Raw genomic sequence first — 26,160 nt, 5'->3', positions numbered from 1 at the left:
CACACCACAGCAGAGAAGAGTGTGCTGGCCACCACAGACTGGTAGAAGGTCTTGAGGAGTCTGTTGCAGACACTGAAAGATCCGAGTCTCCTCAGGAAGCCTGCTCTGTCCTTTCCTGAAGATGGCGTCAGTGTTGTGGGACCAGTCCAGTTTATTGTTAATGTGAACCCCAAGGGACTTGTAAGAGTCCACCCTCTCCACTTCCTCCCCCTGAATGATGACTGGGACAGGGGGGCACCTCTTCCTCCTGTAGTCCACGACCACCTCCTTTGTCTTAGTGATGTTGAGCTTCAGATGGTTGCTGTTGCACCATGTGACGAAGCTCTCGATCAGACCTCTGTACTCCTCCTCGTTGTCGTCAGTGATGCGGTCCACGATGGAGGAGTCGTCAGAGAACTTTTGGAGATGGCAGGAACCAGAGTTAAAGTCTGAGGTGAAGAGAGTGAACAGAAAGGGTGCTAGAACAGTTCCTTGGGGTCCTCCAGTGTTGCCCGTCACCACATCAGAGACACAGCCGTCCACTCGGACGTACTGTGGTCGGCCAGTGAGGTCGTTGTGATGTCGGGGTGCAGATGAATATCCGGGCTGGATGGTGTTAAAAGCACTGGAGAAGTCAAAGAACAGGACTCTCACAGTGCTTCGCTGCTTCTCCAGGTGTGACAGGGCTTTATGGGTCAGGAAGATGATGGCATCCTCCACGCCGCTGTGTGTCGCTGATAAGCAAACTGCCGATGTTGAGACAGAGTTCAGTATTCAGTGACCTTTAACCTCACACATGATCAGGTTTCATTCTTACTCTCCTTTAACTTGAAAAGATCTGAAATATTTGAACCGTTAGCTCAGTGTTGAAGTGAAAATAATAGATATGTCTATTTTGTCCACCAGAGGTCAGCAGCACACAGATATTCAACCGTTTGTATATTGTTATTCTGCAAGGTGACTTTGAGTGTCATGAAAGGGGCCTATAAATAAAATGCATTATTTTTATTATTATTTTGATGTTATTGTTCGAGAATCAGACACTTTGATTTAGTCCACTCTTCTTATTCCTCGCTCTTTAAAAGAGGAACAAAAACATAAAGAGTCAGTTTAAACTTCAGGTCTCTGCAGATATTTATTAAATCCATTTTAATTGTATCTTCTTCAAAACTACAGGTCACACTGATCCACTCATATGTGGTTCAGTGTTTTATCCAAGGACACATCAACATGAGGCTGCAGGAGCTGGGGATCGAACCCCGACCCTTTCAGATGGGAGATGACCAACTCTACCACTGAGCCACAGCTGACCAAAAGGAATTAAAGGGACAATCTGTTCAATTCAAATTCTAAAGATTTAAACTTGATGCTGATCGAGCGCTGATGAAAATGTTTGTGTTCAATCAAAGTCTGAGAAAAACAAAACTGGAACAGATATAAAAACAAACATATATACATATACACAGATATAAATGTATAAACATATATATCCACAGATATGAACGATGTGTGTCAGGGTCCAGCAGCTGGACCAGAACAGGATCCTGGAGATGGTTCACTCTGACCCGTCTGAACCTGAGGAGAAAAGAGATTTAGTTTAAAGCAAACATTTAGTAAAGCTGTAAAAACAGGACAGAGTTGATCTCAGTCAGTCAGTGAACATCTCACCAAACATCTGCTCTCTCACCTGACACTCTTTTCTTCTCCTCTTCAGGATCTTCAGATTCTTCTGACTTCAGATGTTGCACGTCCTCGACGCGCATGTTATGGGTAAATAAATAAATAACAGCACGATCCTATGTGGCTAACTTAAGAGGTCACCTGTTGTAACTGAATAGTTCTACTATTTCCCAGGTGATTCAGAGCTCACGATAAAATCATCAAACACCCAGACGAGGAGAAACGCTCCACCTGATCCGTCCCGTAGGATAATTATGTATCAGTACATCCCCTTCACAGCTACCCCCCCCCCCCCCCCTCCCTCTACTGTCTGCATTCTGTTCAGTGTGCCGTGGTGAGGTGTGTCCATGCTGACCTCCGAGGCTCGCGGGGCGTCGTGAAGAAACCCGATCAAAAAAGGAGGATTTGGGAAGATTTCATGAAATTTATTGAAAATTCAAAAAAAGGTGAAAATCTGACAAAGTCTTTAAAAACTCCAAAACAAATCAGTAAAGTAAGAATTTATAAAAGGAAAAAATGAAAGTTAAAAATAATTAATACTTAATAAAAAATACATTTTTTCAAAAGTCCCCAAAAGGGGAATTTTTGTTCAGAGCGTGGAGTCATCTGGCCGGAGCCAAAAAGACTCGATCAACATTTTCAAAGTCTTTTTATAGCCAATCGTCTCTTTGTCTCAAATTTTCAAAAAAACACCTGTCAGAGTGGAGGGTGTGTGTGTCTGCACCAGAGTTCACTGATGTCACCTTCAGGTCACATGTCTTGTGTGTGTGTATGGGTGTGTGTGTGTGTACATGTGCACTTTAAAGTGTAATTGTAAGTGTGTTCAACGCTGCAGATGCTTCTGCGGTCACATTCACACCTTGATGCCATCTAGAGGTCACATATCAAGACACCGCTCACCCAGAGGTCACCATAAGTTCACTTATGAACCTCTTTGCTTTTCGTAAGTTCAAACCGGTACATCTCAAAACCACACACTATCATTAGTGTGTTTGTGGTTCATCACTGTTTACTAAAACATTGTCAGGGTTACATCATCACTAAGAACAAAAGAAAAAGGAAAAGACAACGCTTGCAAGAATATGAGATTAAGAATGAGCAAACAAAAGCAGGTATGATTATATGATAGGTTGAAATAGATTTTGTCATTTCTGTATTTCGATCATTTAAATTCACCAAATTGCACAATCTTTTCCAGCATTTTCAACACAGACTCTGCACGGTTGGATCTTCAGACTTCTGACTCTTCAGGGTCGACTCTTCACCTTCCTGTAAGTTAAACATGAATAAATGAGACTTTAATAAATCACTGAACATAAAACAGACTGAGAGTAAAGAGAGTTTAAAACATACCAAGAGGTTTGCTGCTCTTCTTCTGCTTCCTGGAATAAAATGTTGGAAATAAAAATCAAATGAATGATGAGACAGACCATAATATCTATAAAATAAACATGATCATGTTTCATTGTCACAGTGGAAACCTTACCTTTCTTTGAATCTTCTCTTTTCCTAACGCATCTGCAACAACACAGTGCAAGTAGAATGGATAAACCAATCACACAAGCAACAGCACAAACAACACCTACGACTATCAGTCCAATCCAGAGTGACTGTAGCATTCCACACTCAGCGTCGTTTGTCTTAGTTCCTGATCTCAGCAGGATGCGACCCTCTGATTCACATCTGTAATGACAGAGGGACAGTTATTACAGGAACATGTGGAGGATCATGAACTCAGGTGTGTCCATGTGTGATGTGAAGCTTCACTCACTGTCTGTGATTCTGACAAGATGGAAACGTCCCGTCTGAAAATGTTCCATCAGAGCAGGTGGAGCACTCGGTGTCTGTGGAGGACGTTCCTGCAGGAAGGACACAACACATGAGACCAGGCCTGCCCCTCCCTAAACGCAGAACACGCGCTGTGCGCAGGGCCCCTCGATCCATGCGGGGCCCCATTTTGCGCAAGTGAATTGAATTTCTCTCAGGATCAATAAAGTATCATCATTCTCTGAAAATGCTCAAAGGATGTGCGTGCGTGCATTTTGCGGAGAGGCGCGCGTAGAGCACCGCCACCAAGTCAGCCCGAGGCAGGAGAGAGAAAAGAGACGCAATGATTGAAAGCACGAAACATCACCATCCGACCAATCAGGGGTCAGATGGGCCGGCAGTTTTTTGCAGGTAGAGAGAGCGAGAGAGAGAGAGAGAGAGAGAGAGAGAGAGAGAGGGGGGGGGGAGAGAGAGACAGAGAGAGAGAGAGAGAGAGAGAGAGAGAGAGAGAGAGAGAGAGAGAGAGAGAGAGAGAGAGAGAGAGAGAGAGAGAGGGATGACTTCCAAACGTCAATACGATTCGGGAGCTAGCAAAAGAAAGAAAAAGTCCAGGCCTATCAATCTCTGTTTTTATTGTTCCACTGTTGATAGAGGTTGTTCATCTGATTCCTTAGTAACTGTAAGTTTTTATTAGTATTATTATTATTATGTTATTGGAAGGGGGCCCCAAAATAAAATCCAGCTTAGGGCCCCCACTTGGCCAGGGCCCCCTGCATGAGACCTTTTCACTAAGGCTGATTTACACATGAACACAGTCCCTCTATCACCGTCCACCATAATGATACTGATAAAATTAATAACATTTTTAATTGTTTTAATACATTTAAGTTAACAGGAAATGAAGATAATTTAGAGAAAAGCACATAAAGGATCTGTGTGTGATAAAGTGAACTGTGTTTATTAAACTCACCTTTCTTTCTGATGTATTCTCCTGGATCACAGTGTCTGCGACTCTTTGCTTCATAACAGTCGAACTCTGCAGGCGCTGAGCAGTAAAATCCTTCCAGAGGTTCACAGACTGAGTCTGATGATGTGGAACAGGACGTCTTTATCTTCAGACCAGAAGCTGTGGACACAAGATGGGCAGCTGGGCAAACGGGATGGATTGATAGAGGGAGGGATGAAGGGATGGAGGGATGGATGAAGGGAGGGATGGAGGGAGGGATGGATGATGGAGGGAGGGATGGAGGGAGGGATGATGGAGGGATGGATGGAGGGATGGATGATGGAGGGATGGATGGAGGGAGGGATGATGGAGGGATGGATGATGGAGGGATGGATGGAGGGATGGATGAAGGGAGGGATGGATGAAGGGATGAGGATGGATGGAGGGATGGAGGGATGGATGAAGGGATGGAGGGATGGATGGATGAAGGGATGGATGGAGGGATGGATGGATGGAGGGATGGATGGATGAAGGGATGGATGAAGGGATGGATGGATGAAGGGATGGATGGAGGGATGGAGGGAGGGATGGATGGAGGGATGGATGAAGGGATGGAGGGATGGATGAAGGGATGGATGGATGGATGGATGGATGAAGGGATGGATGGATGGATGGATGGATGGATGAAGGGATGGATGGAGGGATGGATGGAGGGATGGATGAAGGGATGGATTGATAGTGGGATGGATGGATGGATGGATGGAGGGAGGGATGGATGAAGGGATGGATTGATAGAGGGAGGGATGGATGAAGGGATGGAGGGATGGATGAAGGGATGGATGGAGGGATGGATGGAGGGATGGATGGAGGGATGGAGGGATGGATGAAGGGATGGATGGAGGGATGGATGAAGGGATGGATGGAGGGATGGATGGAGGGATGGAGGGATGGATGGAGGGATGGATGAAGGGATGGAGGGATGGATGGATGAAGGGATGGATGGAGGGATGGATGGAGGGATGGATGGCGGGATGGAGGGATGGATGGATGAAGGGATGGATGAAGGGATGGATGGATGAAGGGATGGATGAAGGGATGGATGGAGGGATGGATGGAGGGATGGATGGCGGGATGAAGGGATGGATGGAGGGATGGATGGATGAAGGGATGGATGGAGGGATGGATGGATGAAGGGATGGATGAAAGGATGGATGGAGGGATGGATGGATGAAGGGATGGATGGAGGGATGGATGGATGAAGGGATGGATGAAGGGATGGATGGAGGGATGGATGGATGAAGGGATGGATGAAGGGATGGATGGATGAAGGGATGGATGAAGGGATGGATGGAGGGATGGATGGATGAAGGGATGGATGAAGGGATGGATGGGTGGATGGAGGGATGGATGGATGAAGGGATGGATGAAGGGATGGATGGATGGAGGGATGGATGGAGGGATGGAGGGATGAAGGGATGGATGGATGGAGGGATGGATGAAGGGATGGATGGATGGAAGGAGGGATGGAGGGATGGATGAAGGGATGAAGGGATGGATGGATGGAGGGATGGATGAAGGGATGGATGGAGGGATGGATGGCGGGATGAAGGGATGGATGGCCACGCCCACCAATCAGCCAACTTAACTCACCTGTGCACTCACCTGTCTCTCATCTACAATCAAGCCACTATATAATCCTCTCCTGTTCACCCAGATCATTCTTCCCCTCAAGCAGGACTTTCCAGAACCTCTTTGTGGATTGATCTCGTGGTTTGGACTCTGCCGGCCTTGGAAACTTTGCTTTTACAGACTGATGACCTGTCGGTGACCTTGCTGCCTCCTCGCTTACATCCTGAGCCTTCTGTTTTCTGAACAAGTTCTGAGCCTCAAACATTCCTCTTTTGTTTGTTCCTGACCGTTCAGGATTCTTTGGACTTTTTGGACCTCTGGTTTCATTACTGAAACGAACTTGGTTCTAACACTACATGTTACAATCTGACTGTCAAATCATATTCAAGCTTTAAACTCAAAGGAAAACATCTGCACCAATGAGAGAGTTCAGATTCAAGGTTTGCTCTAAAAACAAAGAACAGCTGCAGTTTCCTGAGGACTCACAGTAAAACAACTTCTTTCTGCCTTTTCATTAAAAAGGTAATAAACACAACAAACATTCATTTACCTTTTGAACATCCGCTACAGGATATACAGCTCTTTAGTCCATTGAGTTCAGCATTGAAAGTTCCCTCTGCACACGGTTGACAAGAAGTCGTTTTGTCCACATCACAGTCTGTTTTCACTCGATGTCCTGTTTTTATTGTGTTACAACAAAAATCATCAAATCTATGAAATCAGACACTTCAGGCATCAACAGTCAGGGACATCCTGGAGGGACAGATTCATGAAGTTTTTTCTTGCCACGCTATGACGGATTAAGCTGGGCTCTTGTAATATAGCCATTAGTAAGGTCCTTTACCTGCTTTTTGTAAAGTGTCTCGTGATAACGCCTGTTATGAATTGACGCTATATAAATAAAGATTGATTGATTGATTGATTGATGATCTTACCGACGGGACACATCTCACAGCACTCGTCACCAGACACATATTCTGTCTGACGGCAGCTGAGGGTTCGACTGATGGAAATATTCATCATGAATATCTGTGAAGAGAAAGAAAGAGATTCCTGAGTGATGAAGCTGAGCAGGAGTTTGAGGTGTTTTTGAAACTGCTCTGAAATATTGATGGAGGCTGCTGAAATAATGAAGACAAGTATCAGAGGTGTTTACACCCTGAGAGGAACCACAGAGGACAGAGACAAGAAGAGGAGGAGGATGAACTGATGCAGAGTGAAGATCATTTACCAGCAGTGAAGCGGTGAACCCAGGATTTATTCTGAACTTCATTTTAAACTTTAGAATCAAAGTTTTGTGGGACTGAAGACGTCATCTCTCTCAGATTTACAGATTTCAGATCTGAAAACAGAAAGACAAACACAGAAATGAAACATGATCACCTTCATACTTTCTCTTCTTCACTGACATGTCTCTCCCTCCTTCATCCACCTGCAGCTCACCTGAGTGTACTTTAATATTAATAATACTTTACATTTTACAGAGAAAATAAAAGTAAGATGAAAACAAAATGAAACCCAGGAAGAACTACAAAATAAAACAGGAAACACTGCAGACTAACCGAGAAGTCAGGGTTCAAAGAGGATGAACGAACACACAGGAAACAATATCAGATACTGTAGAAACTCATTTTAACAAATCCCATCATGTTTAGAAGAAACACTTCAGTGATGAATGAGAAACACGCGCTCAGCTCTAAGAAATGTAACCAGTCCATTGATATCATTTTGGATATTTGCATCCATTTATTAATATACAACTTATAAAAAATAACAAAACAAACACAAGACGAACCACTAAGTTTATTTAGCTTAGTAAAACAAACAATTCGACTTTCCTTTCTTCCCAGGCTGAAACGGTGGAGAAACTTTTTGACTCGATTCAATCACCTGTCCGCCTCACCTGGAGCCCTGATTATCACAACACCCACTCAGACTCCACACAGCGCCCAGTAGAGGGACTGCAAACATGAAAGAAAATATACAACAACACAGAGTTTGGCTCCAACAGATTCCCTAACGTCCTCTTAAAAGCGTCCAATGACAGAAGTTTGTTCAGTTTGAATTCTTTCAGTTGATTCTGTCGCTGTAAAAGAGACGTCTCTGTGCGCGCTCCCGTGAACATGAGCGTGCGCGTGTTGTCAGAAACTTGATGTTTAGTAATATCTTTAACTTTGTGTAGTCTTCTTGTTGTCTGTCCTGATGTTTGAGGACATTCACACAGCCTGAAGGTGTCTCCAGATCCTTTGACTTATTTTAGAACATTCACACTCAGAACAAGTTTGAACTTTAACACAACAAAGATCTATTTTAACACTTCTTTATAAAGTTCTTTAGTTTTTACCTTCATCTTTAAGTTTAAATTAATCTTTAAATCTTTGAAATTGTTTCTTTAAATTTGGTGAGACACATACCTTGAAGCATCAAACGGCGTCGATTCCAAATTCAACTTTCATTTTCCAGCCCTTCAAAATAAAAGCTTTAAAGTAGAACCAATTAGTTTTCACTTCCTCCGGAAATCAATAGAAAAATCTTATTCTGTTATAATCTAAAGTATATAGTCGTACTGGCATGGTGGTTGTCTGGTTTTGTTTCTGTATTCCATCTTGTTTTAGTTTTGATTATTTCCTTTTTGTTTCTGTGTTTGAATGATTCCTAGTGTGGTTTGTTTTAGTCGTTAGTGTTTTTCTGTGTCCTTCTATGTTGCCTGTAAGTTTATTTCCTGTGTTACTTGTGTTTTTAGGTTCCTAGTTTAGTGTTTTGTGTTTCCTGTTTTATTTTGTCTGGTTTAGGTTGTGTTTTCGGTGCAGGTTTTAGTTTGTAGTTGTCCTCAGTGTTCAGAGGTCTGCACGAAGTGAGTTCACCACATCCAGGGTCTCTCTGGGTGATCTGGCTTCACATCAGAGGTCGTGCTGATCAGTCCTTCGAAGCTGGTCATCAACCGGATCTGTCGACCCGGGGCCTTTTTCAAACCGACCCCTCCACACTCCCCCTCCGTCACACACTCAGCTGAATGAAGGCCCCTCCATCCAGGTGGAGGGTAGAAATACAGCAGCAGGCTTTGGGACAAACTTCACTCTCTCAGGTGGAAACAGGAAGTGTGTGTTACCATGGTTACTCAGCGGCATCCTGGGGGAACGGCTTATTATTAATGTACGTAATACATTCTGTAAAAGTCTTTATGTAGATTATTTTCTTATCTTATTTTATTATTTATTTTATTTTATTTTTTAGTAAATTTATATTAGCGTAGACTTATAGTAAAACCATCAGATGGAGCAAACGATCTTTATTGTCATTTATAATGTTTAATTTATTATATCAAAGAACAGGTTGTCTTCAATGAAAGCAGACAAGGAGACTATAAATGAACATCACAGCATCAAAAAGTAGAACAATGATAAATAAATAACAGTGAGAAGTTGTCTGTACCATGATTTAATATTCTTTAGTTTTTGCAACAGTCCCTTTAAATATACAATGAAATAAACAGGTGAACAGAAGGAAGAGAGGAAGAGGAGGCTTTTATTTGATCCTTTAAAACAATAAACAGGTGAAGTTGTTCACGTCTGTATGATCATATTAAATGTCCGTCTTAGTTGGAGCAGTGTTTTGGTTTGTTCAAACACGAACACACTGAACTGACTTTAGTACAGGTCATTCCTTCTGTGACGACCGGACACAATAGGCGTGACACGTGATCATCGAGTGGGCCTCGGTGCAGACTCTCTGGAGGGTTTTATGGCCCACTATCACTCCCCGCTCAGTGGTTTGAGACGGACTTAATATGGCGGGCCCTCCGCGTGGACGCACAAACGGAGGGGTAGTGGGGCGAGGGTGTAGTGGACGGTTTGAAAAAAAAAAGTGTTTGGAATAAAAACACAGACAGTAAATATTCACAGCTGAGTGACGTCACTCGTCTGTTCCTGCAGAGAGCACAAAGGTTGAAATCACAGCCGACCTTCAAACACTCTTATCAGGGCGTGATTATTAAATAAGAGTGTGTGTGTGTCTGTGTGTGTGTGTGTCTAAGTGTGTGTGTGTGTGTGTGGGGGGGGGGGGGGGGGGGGTAAATTATCAGACATGACGACAGTGAAGGTCTGTGTGTGTGTTTAAATCTGTAAAACATCTGAGGTCTATACTATGAAGAGAGTTCAACATATCAGGGTCTCTGTGGGGGATCTGGTTTAACAAACTCTGACATCAGAGATGGTGATTATCAGTTATCAAACTGATCCATCAACCCGGGTTACCAAGAGCGCGCTCACGTAAAAGGGGCGGAGTTAGCATCATTTAACCAATCACAGTCATCACCGTGTCTGCCGTCAGCAGATCATCATATCTACAAACATTATATTTACACAAAGTACAAACTATATGACTGATATAAATGAGACAAACAGGCTGCAGGAACAAATGCAGGAAGAACAAAACAAAGTAAACAGAGGTCAAAGGTCAGCTTGTATTTGTCCCGTGGTTAGTTCACCTTAGAACTGACTCTAAGAACTGGTCTCTGAACTCAATGTGCTGCTCGGACTCTTTAAAGTGGTTAAACTGCAGCTCATCACAAACAGAGCAGGACACATTCAACATGAAGAAGAAAACATTCATTATTTTACATCTTTCACTGAAATGTTCCGGAGCTTTCTTCAGTCTCTGTTGAAGGATATCAGTGAAACATAATCAATAACTAAACGGACTTTAGTCTGATGGAAAATGTTGATCTCTTATCTCTTATCTCCAACATAACCTGCTCCGGAGCAGGTTATGTTGGAGATAAGAGATCAAACTGTAAAAAGCTCCGCCCACTGACCAATCAGATCTTTAGATAGTTGAGCTCCTGGAGCTGATGGAGAGGGGGGAGGACACTTCATGGAACGCGCTCTTGGTAACCCTGGTTGATGGATCAGGTTGATAACCAGCATCGTAGGACTGATAATCACCATCTCGTATGTCAGAGTTTGTTAAACCAGATCACCCACAGAGACCCTGATATGTTGAACTGTCTTCATAGTATAGACCTCAGGTGTTCAGCATCTGTTACCATGGTGATATACCCAGGTAAAAAGTCATCGACCCTTGTAGGATTGAAAACCCAGAGTTAACCCTGAAGTGACCTCGCTAAGATCAAATCCTGCTTCAGAGTATAGACCTCTGAAATACACTCCAAAGTGTGTGTGTGTGTGTGTGTGTGTGTGTGTGTGTGTTGGACTCTGACAAGGTGGAGCAGAGACAGCTTGCTTCCCAGCAGGCTTTGCTCCACACTGTTAACACCCACACAAGTCAGAACACACACACACACACACACACACACACACACACTTTCTCGTTTCTAAATATTTTTTTTCTTCTCAAATAATGAAAAAACACAAACACACAGACGGAGCTAACGTTAGCAGCAGCTCAGCTCGCAGAGAAGGTCGTCTGGTCCAGTCAGGTGTCGGAGTGGAACCAGCACACAGTCGTTAGATTAAAACACCACCTGTGACGCCAGTTTACTATCAGACTGTAAATAGATCCTGCAGACTGACACAACCGTCAGCTTTCCATCTCACACACACACACACACACACACACACACACACACACACACACACACACACACACACACACACACACTCACACTGGACAAACAAAGTAATTAAAGAAGCTTCAGTGTTTAGCCAGCTCTGCATGTGGTGGACACTGTAGCTTCAGTGTTTAGCCAGCTCTGCATGTGGTGGACACTGTAGCTTCAGTGTTTAGCCAGCTCTGCATGGGTCTGTAAAGCTTTCTGCGTTCTAACCTCTCTCCATGTTTCATCTCCAACATTGATCCTAGTTTGAGCAGCTTTCTGCTGCTGGAGCTTATTAGAAACATGCAGAGGCTTTTTAGCTCGGGTACAATCACTTCTATCTGAAGCAGTTCCACTGCCCGCTTCCATCGCTGCAACACCTGTTCACCTGATAACTGCTCTCATATCTGGCAAACCCAGGGGCGTCCAAAACTATGAGTATTTCCACTTTGTGTAATTTTTTTTTTCTTCATTTTTTGATATGTTCACCTTTGTCTTATACTCAAATCAGTTTAAAAATGTATTTATGATTAATTTCTAAACGTGCAATAAGTGTGAGGTCATCACGTTCTTGGCGTGCTGCCTCACTGTCACTGACCCAACTGACCCAGCTGACCCATAACCCCCTCACACATCCGGCAGCTATTCCACAGGTGTGTGAAATAATGTTGAAATGAAACCTCTTTTTGGAGTGCGTCACTAAGTTCTAACTTGACGGTTTCCTAACCGTCACTATGGTTACCGGAGGCCACGTTCACCTGTCCGATTTGATTCAAACGGAGCTTGTTCATAACGCAACGGAACAGTTTTATTTCATTCCAGTGAACCTGTAACACTGTGACTATCTACCTCGGATCAGGATTATTATACCAAATTAATCACACCTGTGGGTGCGACGTCACCCGCCGGATATTATATGTATGACGCGCACCCACACACTTTTCCTCTTTCTATCCTCCTGGTCGGTGAGACTTTATACCGGCGTGTTAAGACTGAACGATCTTCTGATTGTCGAGCTGCCGGGTATTGGCAACCCCTCGTCATTCGTGAGTTTGTCCGGGCTAATTATCAGCGCGTGCCGGTGAGGATGCCAGCATTGTATCAGAAATGCTGAAGCTTCCGGGTGCGCGTTCAAGCAGCCCCGCACTTCTGTGTATTAAGGAGTTACATAAGAGTAACTGGAATTGAGGTTTGTACTAGTATAATATTCAGCTGCTTGGACAGCACTAAAGAAAAAAAAACACAACATTTTATTGACAGGTTAAAATGTTTTCATGCTTGGATTTTTTTTATAGAACAAAAAATGTGTGATTGCATGTTGGATGTTCTTTTACATATTTAATTGCTGCAGATGGGCTTTTCTTCACAGACCCTCCATTCTAAGAAGGAGGGCAGAAGGAAGCGCTGCCATAATAGGGGTATAGCGTCTCCAGGGAATGGTGAGCGGGACAGTGGTCCAGAGGCCAGTGTGCCCTCTGGCCAGGACCCACCCCCTCCATCTTCACAGGCCTCTGCTGGTGGGAAGCGGGCCAAGAAGCGGAGGTGGACTGAGCGGAGTTCGCTTTGTGACCCACGGGTTGACCTCATGCAGAGGCAATTGGAGTATGTGCGTAAGACCATCGAATGCATGGCTGCAAATCAACAATGCCTTTTTGACCTGCCCCAGCAGATTCCTCCATGTGGGCCTCCTCATCCTGATGCTGTGTCCCTTGCTGCTTCAGACAACGTTGACAGGACCAACAGCTCTGGCTGTGGTTCCTCTGGGCAGGCTGAAGTTTACGCGGAGGACGACGATGTGGGGGCTGACTCCCAGGGGGGCGGGGACTGTCCAAGGTCCTGTGATTTTTCCGTGGAGGCTCTGCTCTCACGGGCGGCTGCTGCTGCAAATCAACAATGCCTTTCATTCATGTTCTCCACCGAAAGCCTCTGCTCTGGACAGGGACCCTAGGAGCCAAAGGCAGGCTCCCCGCGAAGCACGGCCTGGATGGGGTGTCCAAGGTGGGCCCAACTTTTGCACTGTTGGCCGGGGCTCTAACCACAGGTAGCAGGGTGGCCCGTCACTCAAACAGTAAGTGCCGCACAATGGATGGGCTGGTGCTGAAGGCTTTCCAGTCCTTAGCTATGGCATCAAGACTGGCAAACACCAATGCTCTTCTGCTGGTTTATCTGGAGGGCTTGATAAGGGATCTGGAGTCCAAGAGCCCAGATAACCTCCTCCCAGAAATGGAAAGGGTGGTGGATACGGTGATCCAGGGTGCTAGCTCGCAGGCCAGGGTGCTTGGTAACTCCTTGGCACAGCTGACCATGGCTCGGCGTCACATCTGGTTGAGCCAATCAGGGTTAGCAGATGCAGACCAGGGTGTTGTATTGGAAGCTGCCATAGCTCCTGGGGAAGTGTTTGGGCCAGCAGCTGAGGCTGCGTTGGATGAAGCACAGAAAATCCGACTCCGCACGCAGTCCATTCAGCGCCCAGGACAGTCGGGGTCTGTGGTGCGCAGAGCCATGGAAAGGCGTGGGAGTTTTTCACGACCTCGTTTTGTAGAACAGAGCTCTTCACGGGGTTCAGGGAAGGAGAGGCAGGGGCTTCCCCCAATGCCGGGGCGGGGCCGCCCACGGTTTCAGCCCCGTTCTCGGGAGCGCTCGGACCGGGGGCCAGTCAAGCCCTGCCAGCGTCCCTGACGGTGTGCCATCACTGACGCCAGGCTTCACCGTCGCCCAACTCCAGGCATGGCGTCAGTGTACCACGTGTCCATGGGTTATCGGGACTCTGCAGTTTGGGTACCGCCTGCAGTTCAGGGTCCACCCACCTCACTTTCGAGGGGTTTTGGAAACTGTGGTAAAAGATGGGTCTCGTTCCGTCATTCTGGCCAACGAGATTTCCACCTTACTAAAGAAAGGCGCAATCCGACCTCTGTCTACAGAGGAGAAGCTATGCGGGTTCTATTCAGGCTATTTTCTCGTCCCCAAGAGGACAGGAGGATTCCGGCCCATATTGGATTTGAGGCAGCTCAACGCGTACCTCAAGGTGCTGCCGTTTCGGATGCTGAGGCTGAAGGCTTTGTTTCAAGCCATCAGGGCAGGCGACTGGTTCACAACAGTGGACCTTTGCGACGCCTATTTCCATGTCCCTATTGCTCCAGCCCACAGGCAGTTCCTCAGGTTTGGCTTCAGAGGGACAGCGTACGAGTACAATGTCCTACTCTTTGGTCTGTCCCTGTCCCCACGCACGTTCACAAAATGTATAGATGCTGCACTCATTCCTTTGAGAGAGAGGGGCATCCAGGTATTCAACTACCTGGACGACTGGCTGGTGTGCGCCCCATCAGAGGGGCTAGCACGGAGCCATACAATGGAGGTGTTAACTCATTTGGGTTCGCTGGGGCTCCATCTCAATACTGGAAAGACCAACCTGGTCCCAGCCAGGTCTGTCGAGTATCTAGGTCTTGTCTTGGACTCAGTCGACATGAGGACATGCCTGACTACGACAAGAAGGAGAAATATCAGAGAGTGCATCGCGAGCTGCATCTTTCGCAAGTCGGCCTCGGTGAGGCAGTGGCAGAAACTGTTGGGTCTTTTTGCGGCGGCTGCCCAGGTAGTGCCCTTGGGTCTTTTGCACATGCGCCCCCTGCAGCTGTGGTTCGGGCTCCAGAAGGTCTGTCTGCCCAGGGACCGGTCAAAGACACTGGCCCTGACCCGGGGAGGCCTCAAGGTCCTTACATGGTGGAAACACGCTCGAGCTGTCCGCGACGGCGTTCCCCTGGGACAGGAGGGTTGCAGGGTGACCATAACTACCGACGCCTCCCAATCAGGCTGGGGCGCTGTCTGGGAAGGCAGGTCGGTTTGGGGTCAATGGGGCCCTGCGCAACAGGGGTTGCATGTGAACCTCCTCGAGATGGAGGCGGTTTACATGGCTCTGCAACACTTTCTCCCTGTAATACAGGGGAGGCAGGTCATGTTGAGAACAGACAGCATTTCAGTTGTGTCTTACGTCAACCATCAGGGTGGGCTGAGGTCTCCATCCCTTCATACGGGAGTTCGTCAGCTGCTCTTATGGGCACAGTCCAAGGGAGTGGTTCTGAGGGCTTTTTATCTGCCAGGACCGCAGAATGCAGCAGCAGATCTGCTGTCACGGGGGGGTCCCATATATATATATAAAACATGGCGATATATAACCAAACATGGTGGCCAACAAGGTTTTTCATTAGCATTACAGCCATTAATTCAACATAAAGCTTTCCCCCCTGGTCTGGGTGTGAGCATCTTTATTGATCGGTATTCAAAGTGATTGAAATTTGTGGCTGACTATTTGACAGGATGGGATGAGAATGGGAATGTCATGTCATTCTCACAACTTCAAATTAAATACAGGATCCCACACTGCCAATTTTTTGGCATTTTGTGAAGTCCTTATGCTCACTCCCACTGGATCGACCAATAAAACATCCGATTGAAAGCTTTCTGTTAGATTTTAGCTCATGTGCACTTAAAAAGTTTATTTCTCTTTTTTATGGTAAATTATTCTCTTGTGACAGCGTCAGAGTCACCAGAGCTAAAAAACTGTTGGGAAAAGATCTCGGGATCGACCTGGATTACAACAGTTGGTGTGATGCTTTTGAATCTGCAAAGAAATTATCTTTGTGTAACAGACTGAGAGAAAATCAGTATAGAGTATTACATAGACTTCAGTGCACCCCTTACCTCTTGAACAACATTAATCCCCAGGTCTCTGCCATGTGCATCACATGTAAAAAAGAGGCGGGAACTTACTATCATTGTTTTTGGTTGTGTCCTTTAATATCTAGATTCTGGTCGAATGTTGCAAAAGAACTTAGTTCAATACTATTGAATTTCCCTCGGGATCAATAAGTATCTATCTATGTCCATGCTGGGTATTGTTGTTGGTATGACAGTCTACAATGGAACGTGATGGCGACAGTGAGCGGCAATAAAGTGCAACGTGAATCTCCACAAAGGTGTCATTATTAATGCAACAGAGAACATTACATGGTGTCAGAGACTCGTCGGACCGTACGCTTCTAAAAAGAGCCCAAGATCAATCCATCGGGAGTGCCTACACCGCAGGTGGATTGGGATTCGGCGAACCTCCCCGACGCGTGGCGGCGATTCGTGCAGCACGTTGAGCTCATGTTTTCAGGATCGCTACGGGAAAAGGAGGAAGCGGCCTAATGCAGCTATTTGCTTTTGTGGGAAGGAGAACGAGGCAGAGATATTTTTAATACTTGGACATCGACCGCTGATGAAGCTAAAAAGCTCGACACATATTACGGCAAGTTTGAGGAATATCTCATGCCCAAATCGAACACTATATTTGCGAGATACAAGTTTAATGAGAAGCTGCAAAGCGAGGGGGAGCCCTTTGAACATTTTGTTACAGAGTTGAAGCTACTCGTGAAGCAATGCGGGTATGCTAACAGTGATGAGATGGTGCGCGACAGGATCGTGTTCGCCACGAACTCGCCCCAAGTGAGGGAGAAGTTGCTAAATCAAGGTTCAGACCTTACGCTGGAGAAAGCTATTGACACTACACGCTCAGCTAAAGACGATGGTGGCCCCACGTCCAAGTTCCCAAGCACCTATGGCAGCACATTCTATTTTCACAAAGCGGAGGCACACTGTGCAGAAAAACCCAAAGACAGGCAGCAGTAACTACCCGAAGTAAACATGCGGGAGGTGTGCGCTGCAGCACGGCGATAAAGAGGAGTGTCCTGCTCAAGGGCTAAAGTGCAAAAAGTGTCAAAAAATGAATCACTTCGCCAAGGTTTGTCAGTCATCACAATACAAGTCTAACAAAGTGTACACAGTTGAGCAACACAATTCAAGTGGCACAGATGAGCTGTTTATTGACTCTATCACTAAAACAAATGAAGGGGAAAACAACGAACAGGCCTTTGCAGATGTGCAGGTAGACTCACAGTCACACAGTATCCGATTTAAAGTAGACACTGGAGCTACCGCCAACATTATCCCTGTTCAGTTCTTCAATAGACTTTTCAAGCACATCAAACTGAGACCAGCCACACGCGCTCTATCAGGCTATGGTGGAGAGAGACTAGACATCAAAGGCACATGTGAGCTGAAATGCAGCAGAAAAGGCAGTCACCATACATTCACATTTGACATTGTAAACACAGCAGCCCCTCCAATTCTAGAGCTAAGGGCATGCCTTGACCTTAACCTTGTCAAGTTAGTCATGTCAGTAGAACCCACTAGTGCCACCGAGAGCATCATGGAGGAATTTGCTGATGTTTTCAAAGGGATAGGAAAGTTCTGCATGTAGACCCCACAGCTGTTCCAGCTGTGTACCCCCCATGGAGAATACCGTTCATGTTAAAAGACAGGAGCTTGATGACATGGAACGAAACGGCATCATCACCAAAGTAAACGAGCCAACAGAATGGGTCAATGGACTTTGTGAATGTTGTTAGTATGCTGGGGTATACAAGTCTGGCCTAAGTCTTCTGTTAGAAAGACTGCAGCAATCCAGGAGTTTCTTCAATCTTCTTAAATTGTAATCCAAAATGATACAAAATCTCAATGCTGCTTAATAAGCTGTTTTCTAAAGGAAATAAACAAGGAAAACAAATGTCAATCAAAAGCTGTTTACAATCAAACATAAATAGATCACGTGCAGTAAACTGAAAATCACAGGCATACATGTGACCAAACAATACAGCATAATGTCCAGCAGAGGTCTCCCTACTACAAAGAACACAGCACGTGTTATCAAAGCTCGTGCTAAATTGACATTATAACAAATAACGATTTGTTAACATAAATATAAAAGTGTGGCAAACGCCAACAACATAAAAGTCACACCCTACATAAATGTAGACAACAAAACTCACAGTTTTATAGACGCACGACTACTGGAAAGTCTGACAACAACAGCGACAAACCACCTGTTTGCATCGCAGCACAACTCTGAACGGAGCAGGTCAGGTGCTCATGTCGAGGACGTCATGGTCCTCGAGGTGCGTTTAATGACAATCTCGCGAAAGCCAGCATCGCGGAGCAGGGAATTTGCACAGCCGTCCCCAAAGACACAGAGTGAGTTTGTAATCCTCCAAATGTCCCTGCTGGAGATCGCGGTGGCCGTCACTCATCAGGTATTGCAGGGAGTGGGATGAGCTTGACCACAGGACGGGTGCAGATTGTTCCTTTTATGTTCACTTCAGCTGACCGTATCTTGCCATCATTGCTTGGGATCACTTTGGTGACACGCCCAACTGGCCATAGAGCTCTCGGCAACTGTGGGTAAACAATCATGACCACTTGGTCTGTGGTGAGGTCTGGGTTGGATGTGAGCCACTTCCGACAAAACTGAAGAGTAGGAAGGTAGTTACGGGTAAACTTAACCCCAGAAATGGTCAGCGAGTACCTGGCTGTGTTTCCAGCGACGACGCCCGAGCAGATCACTGTTGCCATATACTGCTTGTGGCAAGGAGGCATCCCGCCGCCCCATGAGCAGCAGATTTGGTGTAATAGGGTCCGGATCAGTAACATCAGATGTAGCATAACCAAGGGGCTTTGAGTTGAGAATCCCCTCAACCTCACACTTTCCCGGAGGGCCCCATTGTGAAACTGATGCACCCCACACTGGCCCTGGGGTCACAGCTGGAAGCTTCAAGAGCTGGCCAGAAGCCGCACTCCAAGCTTCTGCTCTCACCCCCCTCCCCCCTTCTTCCCTGCCCCGGTCAGACTGGCTGCAGTGAGGGAGATATGGAAGCGCAGCTGTGACGGCTTGGAACCTGAACAGCGGGAAGAGCTGTGGCAGGTTTTGCTCGAGTTTCAGGACATGTTTGCACTTACAGAGGAAGAGGTGGGCCTGACACACCTGGTACAGCACGAAATTGACACAGGTGATGCCCGACCCATCAAGACACACCCTCGTCGTCTCCCCATGGCACACCAAGCAGCGGCAGAGGTGGCAATCGATGAGATGCTAAAGGCCGGCATAATTGAGCCCTCTGACAGCCCCTGGGCCTCAGGGGTGGTGATGGTGAACAAGAAGAGGGGCTGTAAGATGAGGTTTTGTGTTGATTATAGACCACTGAACAGCGTGACCAAGAAAGACACACATCCATTGCCCCGCATTGATGAGTCGCTGGGTTGGTGTCAGGTTCATCCTGGTTTTCCTCACTAGACCTGCGCAGCGGATACTGGCAGGTCCCCCTCGGCCCCTCAGTCAGGCCGAAAACTGCCTTTTGTATCGGCAGAGGATTGTGGCAGTTTCGGGTCCTCAGTTTTGGCCTGTGCAACGCCCCTGCTACGTTTGAATGCCTAATGGAGAAGGTGCTGGCTGACGTCCCCAGGCAGGAGTGCCTTGTCTACCTGGACGAAATCTTGGTCCATGGTAGTGCCTTCAAAGCGGCCTTGGAAGCCCTGCGGCGGGTTCTGCAGAAGATATCAGCAGCAGGACTAAAGCTTCACCCCGACAAGTGCTGCTTCATGAGGAAGGAGTTGGAGTTTCTGGGACACAGGATTGGAGGAGAGGGCATCAGCACGCTGGAGGATAAGGTGCGTGCAGTGAATGAATGGCCGGCCCCCACCAACCTGCGGGAGCTCAAGAGCTTCATTGGACTGGCATCCTATTACAGGCGGTTTGTTCGCAGCTTTTCTTGTAAAGCTGCACCCCTCTTCCACCTGCAACAAAAAGACACTGATTTTGTATGGACAGCAGACTGTGAGCAGGCCTTCAGCTCTTTAAAGAAGGTGTTGACAGAGTCCCCCGTGCTCACCCCCCCTTAGATCATCCATTTGAACGCATCTCTAAGAAGAGCGTCTTAATTCTCCCGTAGTAAAACGGTATTGAGAGAGATTGTAAGGATTACGTCTCGTTCCCTCCTTTAAAGAAAGGACATCCACGGAGATCACCTCGCTCGACGGAGGATACCACGGCCCTGCTCAACCCCTTGGACGCGCCACCATCTCCATATAACTGCAGAAAGGCCGTTCCAGGACCTCTTTTCTTCCTTTCATCAACCGTGGACAAAATTACTTACTTATAAAATTAGTTACAAGTGAGGCTTAGCTAGGTCTGGGCAGTTAGATATAGAGAGTGTGTTTAATAACTGAGTTATTATTGTGAAACGGTGATAATATTTAATTGGTGTTTGACCACTGTGTCTTAGATTTTATGAGAGTAAAACCTCTTTTGTTTCCTTTATTTGTGCTGCTGTGTCCCGTTTGTTTCTCTGTGAACTCTCGCGTCATAACCGGGTAATAGACTCATTATCAGAAAGACTAGTGTGAATGCCGACTGATACAAATCCGGCCACTGGCTTCTGGTAGTGAAGTAAACTATGCTCTGAGTTGTGCGTGAGCTCCAGGCTGAGATTGAGCTTTCGAGGTGCGTTGTTTTCTCTCCCTCGCTCTCTCCCTTTACACACACACGCACCTTTCGGCAGACGCACACGCATAGAGATCTGTGGCTTTCCAGACGCTGCAGAAACGTAGATCAGGTAGAGACAGAGGTTGACTCGTCTCTAGACAATAGACCTGTGTTCAGTGTCCGCCATCACGTGACCACGCGTGGTTGCAGCCATTTTGATCTGTCTCTGTCCGTCTCTCTCTGTCTGTCTCTCCCTCTCTCTCTCTCTCTCGCTCACTCAGTCACACACACAGAAACACACACACACACACACATGGGCCACGCTTGTTTGTTTTTGTTTGTTACCTGTAGTTTAGTTTATAATAGCTGTTTGTTTGATTGAGTTTCATTGATTAACTTGATGTTGCTTCATTAAATAAATTCTGTTATAATTTAAAGAGCAGTTGTGACTTAGGCTGGGTGAAAGGGCTTTGTGTTCGGATTTCACACCTTCAATTAAATACAGATTATTAATTATTAATGATATTGTTATTTAATTAACTAATTTTGAGACTGATATTTGTAATATTTTGGTTGTTCCCTGTTTACAGGGTGGTGCCCCAAGGTTTATTAAACTCAGTTTAATAATAATTATTGATTTATATTAATAATTAAGTAAACTTAATTATTAAATTTATTTTGACAATCAAATTTTACATCATAAAACCCAACCTAACCGTTGGTCAGGTATTCGCTCCTGAAAACCCCAACACCAGTGATGTCAGGATGGGTGCTGTGCTGAGCCAGAAAGGGCCAGAAGGAGAGAAAGTGGTGGCGTACTTCAGCAAGACCTTCAACAAAGCTGAACGACGCTACTGTGTGACACGCAGAGAGCTCCTAGCAATCGTGAGAGCGATAAGCCACTTCAAGTATTACCTCTGCGGCCTGCCTTTCACTGTCAGGTCAGACCATGCAGCCCTCCAGTGGCTGATGTCATTCAAGGAACCAGAGGGGCAGATTGCACGCTGGTTGGAGGAGCTGGCGCCATACACCTTCCAGGTGGAGTACAGGGCTGGAGTTCGCCATGCTAACGCTGATGCTATGTCCCGCCGCCCCTGTGCTTCTGATGGCTGTCAGTACTGCGAAAAGAGGGAGGCTCGGGAGATGGAGCTCTGCACAGAGGAGGGGTGCAACCCTGTGCTCGGCGAGGATGGACTAGTCTGCGGAGCAGTGCAGATTGTTGGGTCATCAGAATGGAGAGTGCATCAAGAGCAAGATGCCGATCTCCAACCAGTCCTGCTGTGGGTGGCCCAGGTTCAACAGCTGGCAGCGGGAGCCCCTCTGGAGAGAGTAGCCGTGGACATAATGGGCCCATTCCCGTGCACAGACAGGGGGAACCGTTATGTCCTGGTTGCCATGAATTATTTTACGAAATGGCCAGAGGCGTACGCCATACCGAACCAGGAGGCAGAAACTGTTGCTGATATGCTGGTGGAGGGCATGTTCGCCAGTCTCGGGGCAGCTGAGACTATCCACAGTGACCAAGGAAGGAACTTTGAGTCAGCAGTTTTCTCTGCCATGTGCGAGCGCCTGGGAATGGAGAAGACTTGGACCACACCTCTGCACCCACAGAGTGATGGACTCGTCGAGCAGTTCAATAGGACTCTGGCAAAGCAGCTGGCAATACTCACCGCAGAACACCAGCGCGATTGGGACATGCAGCTACCCCTTGTCTTACTGGCCTACAGGTCTGCTGTGCAGGATTCTATCTCTTGCACACCTGCTCTGCTCATGTTGGGTCGGGAGCTGCAGACCCCAGCAGAGATGGTTTTTGGAAACCCCCGGACACACCAGCAGTTCCACCAAGGCCGGAATACGCCAGGAGGCGTGAAGACCAGTACCTATGGACCTCTGCACTCACACACTGTTACTGTCACACAGCTGCAGGCCTGTTTACCAGAAGTGAGGGGTACCAGGGTTTCCAGACAGACCATTTACAACCAACTCCAGAAAGAAAGGGTCTAAATTTCACTTCAAACCCATTTTAGCCTCAACTCTCAATAGCCGGGTCAAATTGACCCAAAGACCCTGGGTCTTTTAGGTTGATATGGGGGGGGGGGGGGGGGGGGGGGGGGGGGGGTAGCAAATGCATGAAATGTACCATTTTCACATGTTAAGTACAGTAAATAAGCCAAGCAGAAGAAGTTTCATACGGAAAAAATACATTTTAACGTACTTTTCATACATGTTGACATTTTCAAACGGGTCAATTTGACCCGAAGACCCCAGGAGGGCTCGACAAAGCTGAACTGGATCAGGTCTGACTGACACAACTCACACATGACCGAAGTCATTACAGACACAGTAGGATGATATTTGTTCCTACTTCGTCTGATTCCTTCAGTGTGGAAGTGACATCATTTGTTTAGCTTTATTCAAAAGGAGTAACGCAAAAAAACAGTCAGGTAAACAAAAACAATATCACCTTAAATAAACTGGAAAAAACGCGATAATAAAATAACATACAGTACAGACATGAAAGAAATACACTGAATATAAAGTCCATTAAACCAATATAGATGCAAATGTAAATCTGAAATCCTTCTTCCCACAGAGGGGGAAAGGTTTTATAATACTGCACATATTTGTTGTTGTTCATTCAAAGGACTTTAACTCCAGATTAAATTCATCCATGCTCCTTTGTTTCCATTTGGAGGCGCACGTGAAGGGACGTTTTACAGTTAATTTTGCAAAGCATTGTGGGAGTTAAAATACAAATCATTTCCTGAATGGGTGCATCTGATCCATGCTGCATAAAACCAGGAAGTGAGTATCCATACTGACATGTTGAGTCTACTGAGGTGGACTCAAACAATGACTTCCAGAGTTCAGTCTGCTGAAACTACTGAAAAGTCCTGCACATTGAACTGTGTCGTTTCTTTACTTCAACAAACAGAACTGAGACCTTTGACCTTTGACCTCAGGCTCAACATGTTTCTTTATAGCTGGATGAACACAGGGAACAACCAATCTGTGCTCTGAGCTCTTTACATGCTGATCAATAAAAACTACAGGTCACACTGATCCACTCATATGGGGTTCAGTGTTTTATCCAAGGACACATCAACATGAGGCTGCAGGAGCTGGGGATCGAACCCCGACCCTTCAGATGGGACAGATATAAAAACAAACATATATACACAGATATGAACGATGTGTGTCAGGGTCCAGCAGCTGGACCAGAACAGGATCCTGGAGATGGTTCACTCTGACCCGTCTGAACCTGAGGAGAAAAGAGATTTAGTTTAAAGCAAACATTTAGTAAAGCTGTAAAAACAGGACAGAGTTGATCTCAGTTAGTCAGTGAACATCTCACCAAACATCTGCTCTCTCACCTGACACTCTTTTCTTCTTTCAACTTCCTCTTCTTCAGATTCTTCTGACTTCAGACTCTTCAGGGTTGGATCTTCTGACTTCAGACTCTGCAGGGTTGGATCTTCTGACTCCAGACTCTGCAGGGTTGGATCTTCTGACTTCAGACTCTTCAGGGTTGGATCTTCTGACTTCAGACTCTTCAGGACTGGATCTTCTGACTTCAGACTCTTCAGGGTTGGATCTTCTGACTTCAGACTCTGCAGGGTCGACTTCACACCTCCCTGTACGTTAAACATGAATAAGTGAGACTTTATTAAATCATTGAACATAAAACAGACTGAGAGTAAAGAGAGTTTAAAACATACCAAGAAGTTTGCTGCTCTTCTTCCGTTTCCTAAAATATAACCATAGAAATAAAAATCACATGAATGATGAGACAGACCATAATATCTATAAAATAAACGTGATCATGTTTCATTGACAGTAAAAACCTTACCTGAGTGTAGATATCGTTTTATCTTTCTGCGACAGCAATAACACAATCCAATGAATAAAATAATCACACCAACACCCCAGACTTCCAGTCCAGTCCAGACTGATGATTTCAGTCCACACTGAGCGTCCTCTGTCTTAGTTCCTGCTCTCAGCAGCTGTAGACCCTCTGATTCACATCTGTAATGACAGAGGGACAGTTATTACAGGAACATGTGGAGGATCATGAACTCAGGTGTGTCCATGTGTGATGTGAAGCTTCACTCACTGTGTGTGATTCTGACAAGATGGAAACGTCCCGTCTGAAAATGTTCCATCAGAGCAGGTGGAGCACTCGGTGTCTGTGGAGGACGTTCCTGCAGGAAGGACACAACACACTGGGATTATTGACACAGTTAAAATGAATTATTTTCTGTGTAAACAAAAGGTCTCTGATGAAGTCAGTCTGTCTTCATGCAGCCTGAAGGGAATGATCCTCTGGTCAGTAAACTGACTCTCAGCTTCCCTTCAGTCACCAGGAAAACAGTTTCATGTTGGATAAACTGAACAGTTTGTTTTCACTTCATTTTTAGGAGGAACTGAAAATGAAGTCTAACACGGAGCTTTTCCAGGATAATATCTGGACTGGTGTTGGATCCAGCCAGGATGACAAAGTTCAGGCTGTGTCCCTTTGGAGAACCATGACAAAAGACTCTTTATCCCAGCAGACCTTGCAGGTACTCCCAGAATGCATTGCCACACCAAACACATAGGTGTGAAGTTTGGGAGGGATAAAACCAGTCGTGTCCCCTTGTTCACTCTCTTTCACACGTCGTCTGGCGACGTCCGAGGATACCCCTCTGTAGGAGCCATAAATGTAAGTTGGTTGTGTGTTTGGTTTAATGGTTTGTTGGGTTTGTTTGTCTGGGGTTGGGGCCCGCAGGAGAGCGCCTGGTGGCCGGGCTCTTGCCCGTGGGGCCCGGCCGGGCTCAGCCCGAAAGGATGACGCGGGCCCGTCCTCCTGTGGACCCACCACCCACAGAGGAAGCCGTAGGGGTCGGGTGCAATGTGGATCGGGCGGCAGTCGACGGCGGGGGCCTCGGCGACCCGATCCCCGGACGCAGCTTCTGGCGTTCGGGACATGGAACGTCACCTCACTGGGGGGGAAGGAGCCTGAGCTTGTGCGGGAGGTTGAGAGGTACCGGCTAGATATAGTCGGGCTCACCTCCACGCACTGCTTGGGCTCTGGAACCCAGCTCCTCGAGAGGGGCTGGACTCTCTACTTCTCTGGAGTTGCCCGCGGTGAGAGGCGGCGGGCTGGTGTGGGCTTGCTCATAGCCCCACAGCTCAGCCGCCAGGTGTTGGAGTTCACCCCGGTGAACGAGAGGGTCGTGTCTCTGCGCCTTCGGGTAGGGGACAGGGCTCTCA

The 26,160-nt window shown here is 46.4% G+C and overlaps 1 protein-coding gene across 1 annotated transcript in view; it reads right to left on the bottom strand.

Moving 5' to 3' along the window:
• Positions 1–2,512: 2,512 nt before the first annotated feature.
• The window catches only part of LOC306834212 (tumor necrosis factor receptor superfamily member 5-like), a gene marked incomplete at its 3' end in the record, with an annotated part of 31,478 nt that continues 7,830 nt past the window's right edge, over positions 2,513–26,160 (bottom strand). The window contains exons 4-8 of the mRNA XM_079360049.1: positions 4,397–4,552; positions 3,431–3,518; positions 3,286–3,342; positions 3,146–3,177; positions 2,513–2,529 (exon numbers count right to left, since the gene is read on the bottom strand). Coding sequence (XP_079216175.1) covers positions 2,513–2,529; positions 3,146–3,177; positions 3,286–3,342; positions 3,431–3,518; positions 4,397–4,552 — 350 coding nt within the window. The remainder of the gene's footprint in view (positions 2,530–3,145; positions 3,178–3,285; positions 3,343–3,430; positions 3,519–4,396; positions 4,553–26,160) is intronic.

Source organism: Symphodus melops, assembly GCF_947650265.1.
Source record: "Symphodus melops genome assembly, chromosome: 13".
In the NCBI taxonomy this organism is placed as follows: Eukaryota; Metazoa; Chordata; class Actinopteri; order Labriformes; family Labridae; genus Symphodus; species Symphodus melops.
This window is presented reverse-complemented; position numbering and strand designations above follow the sequence as displayed.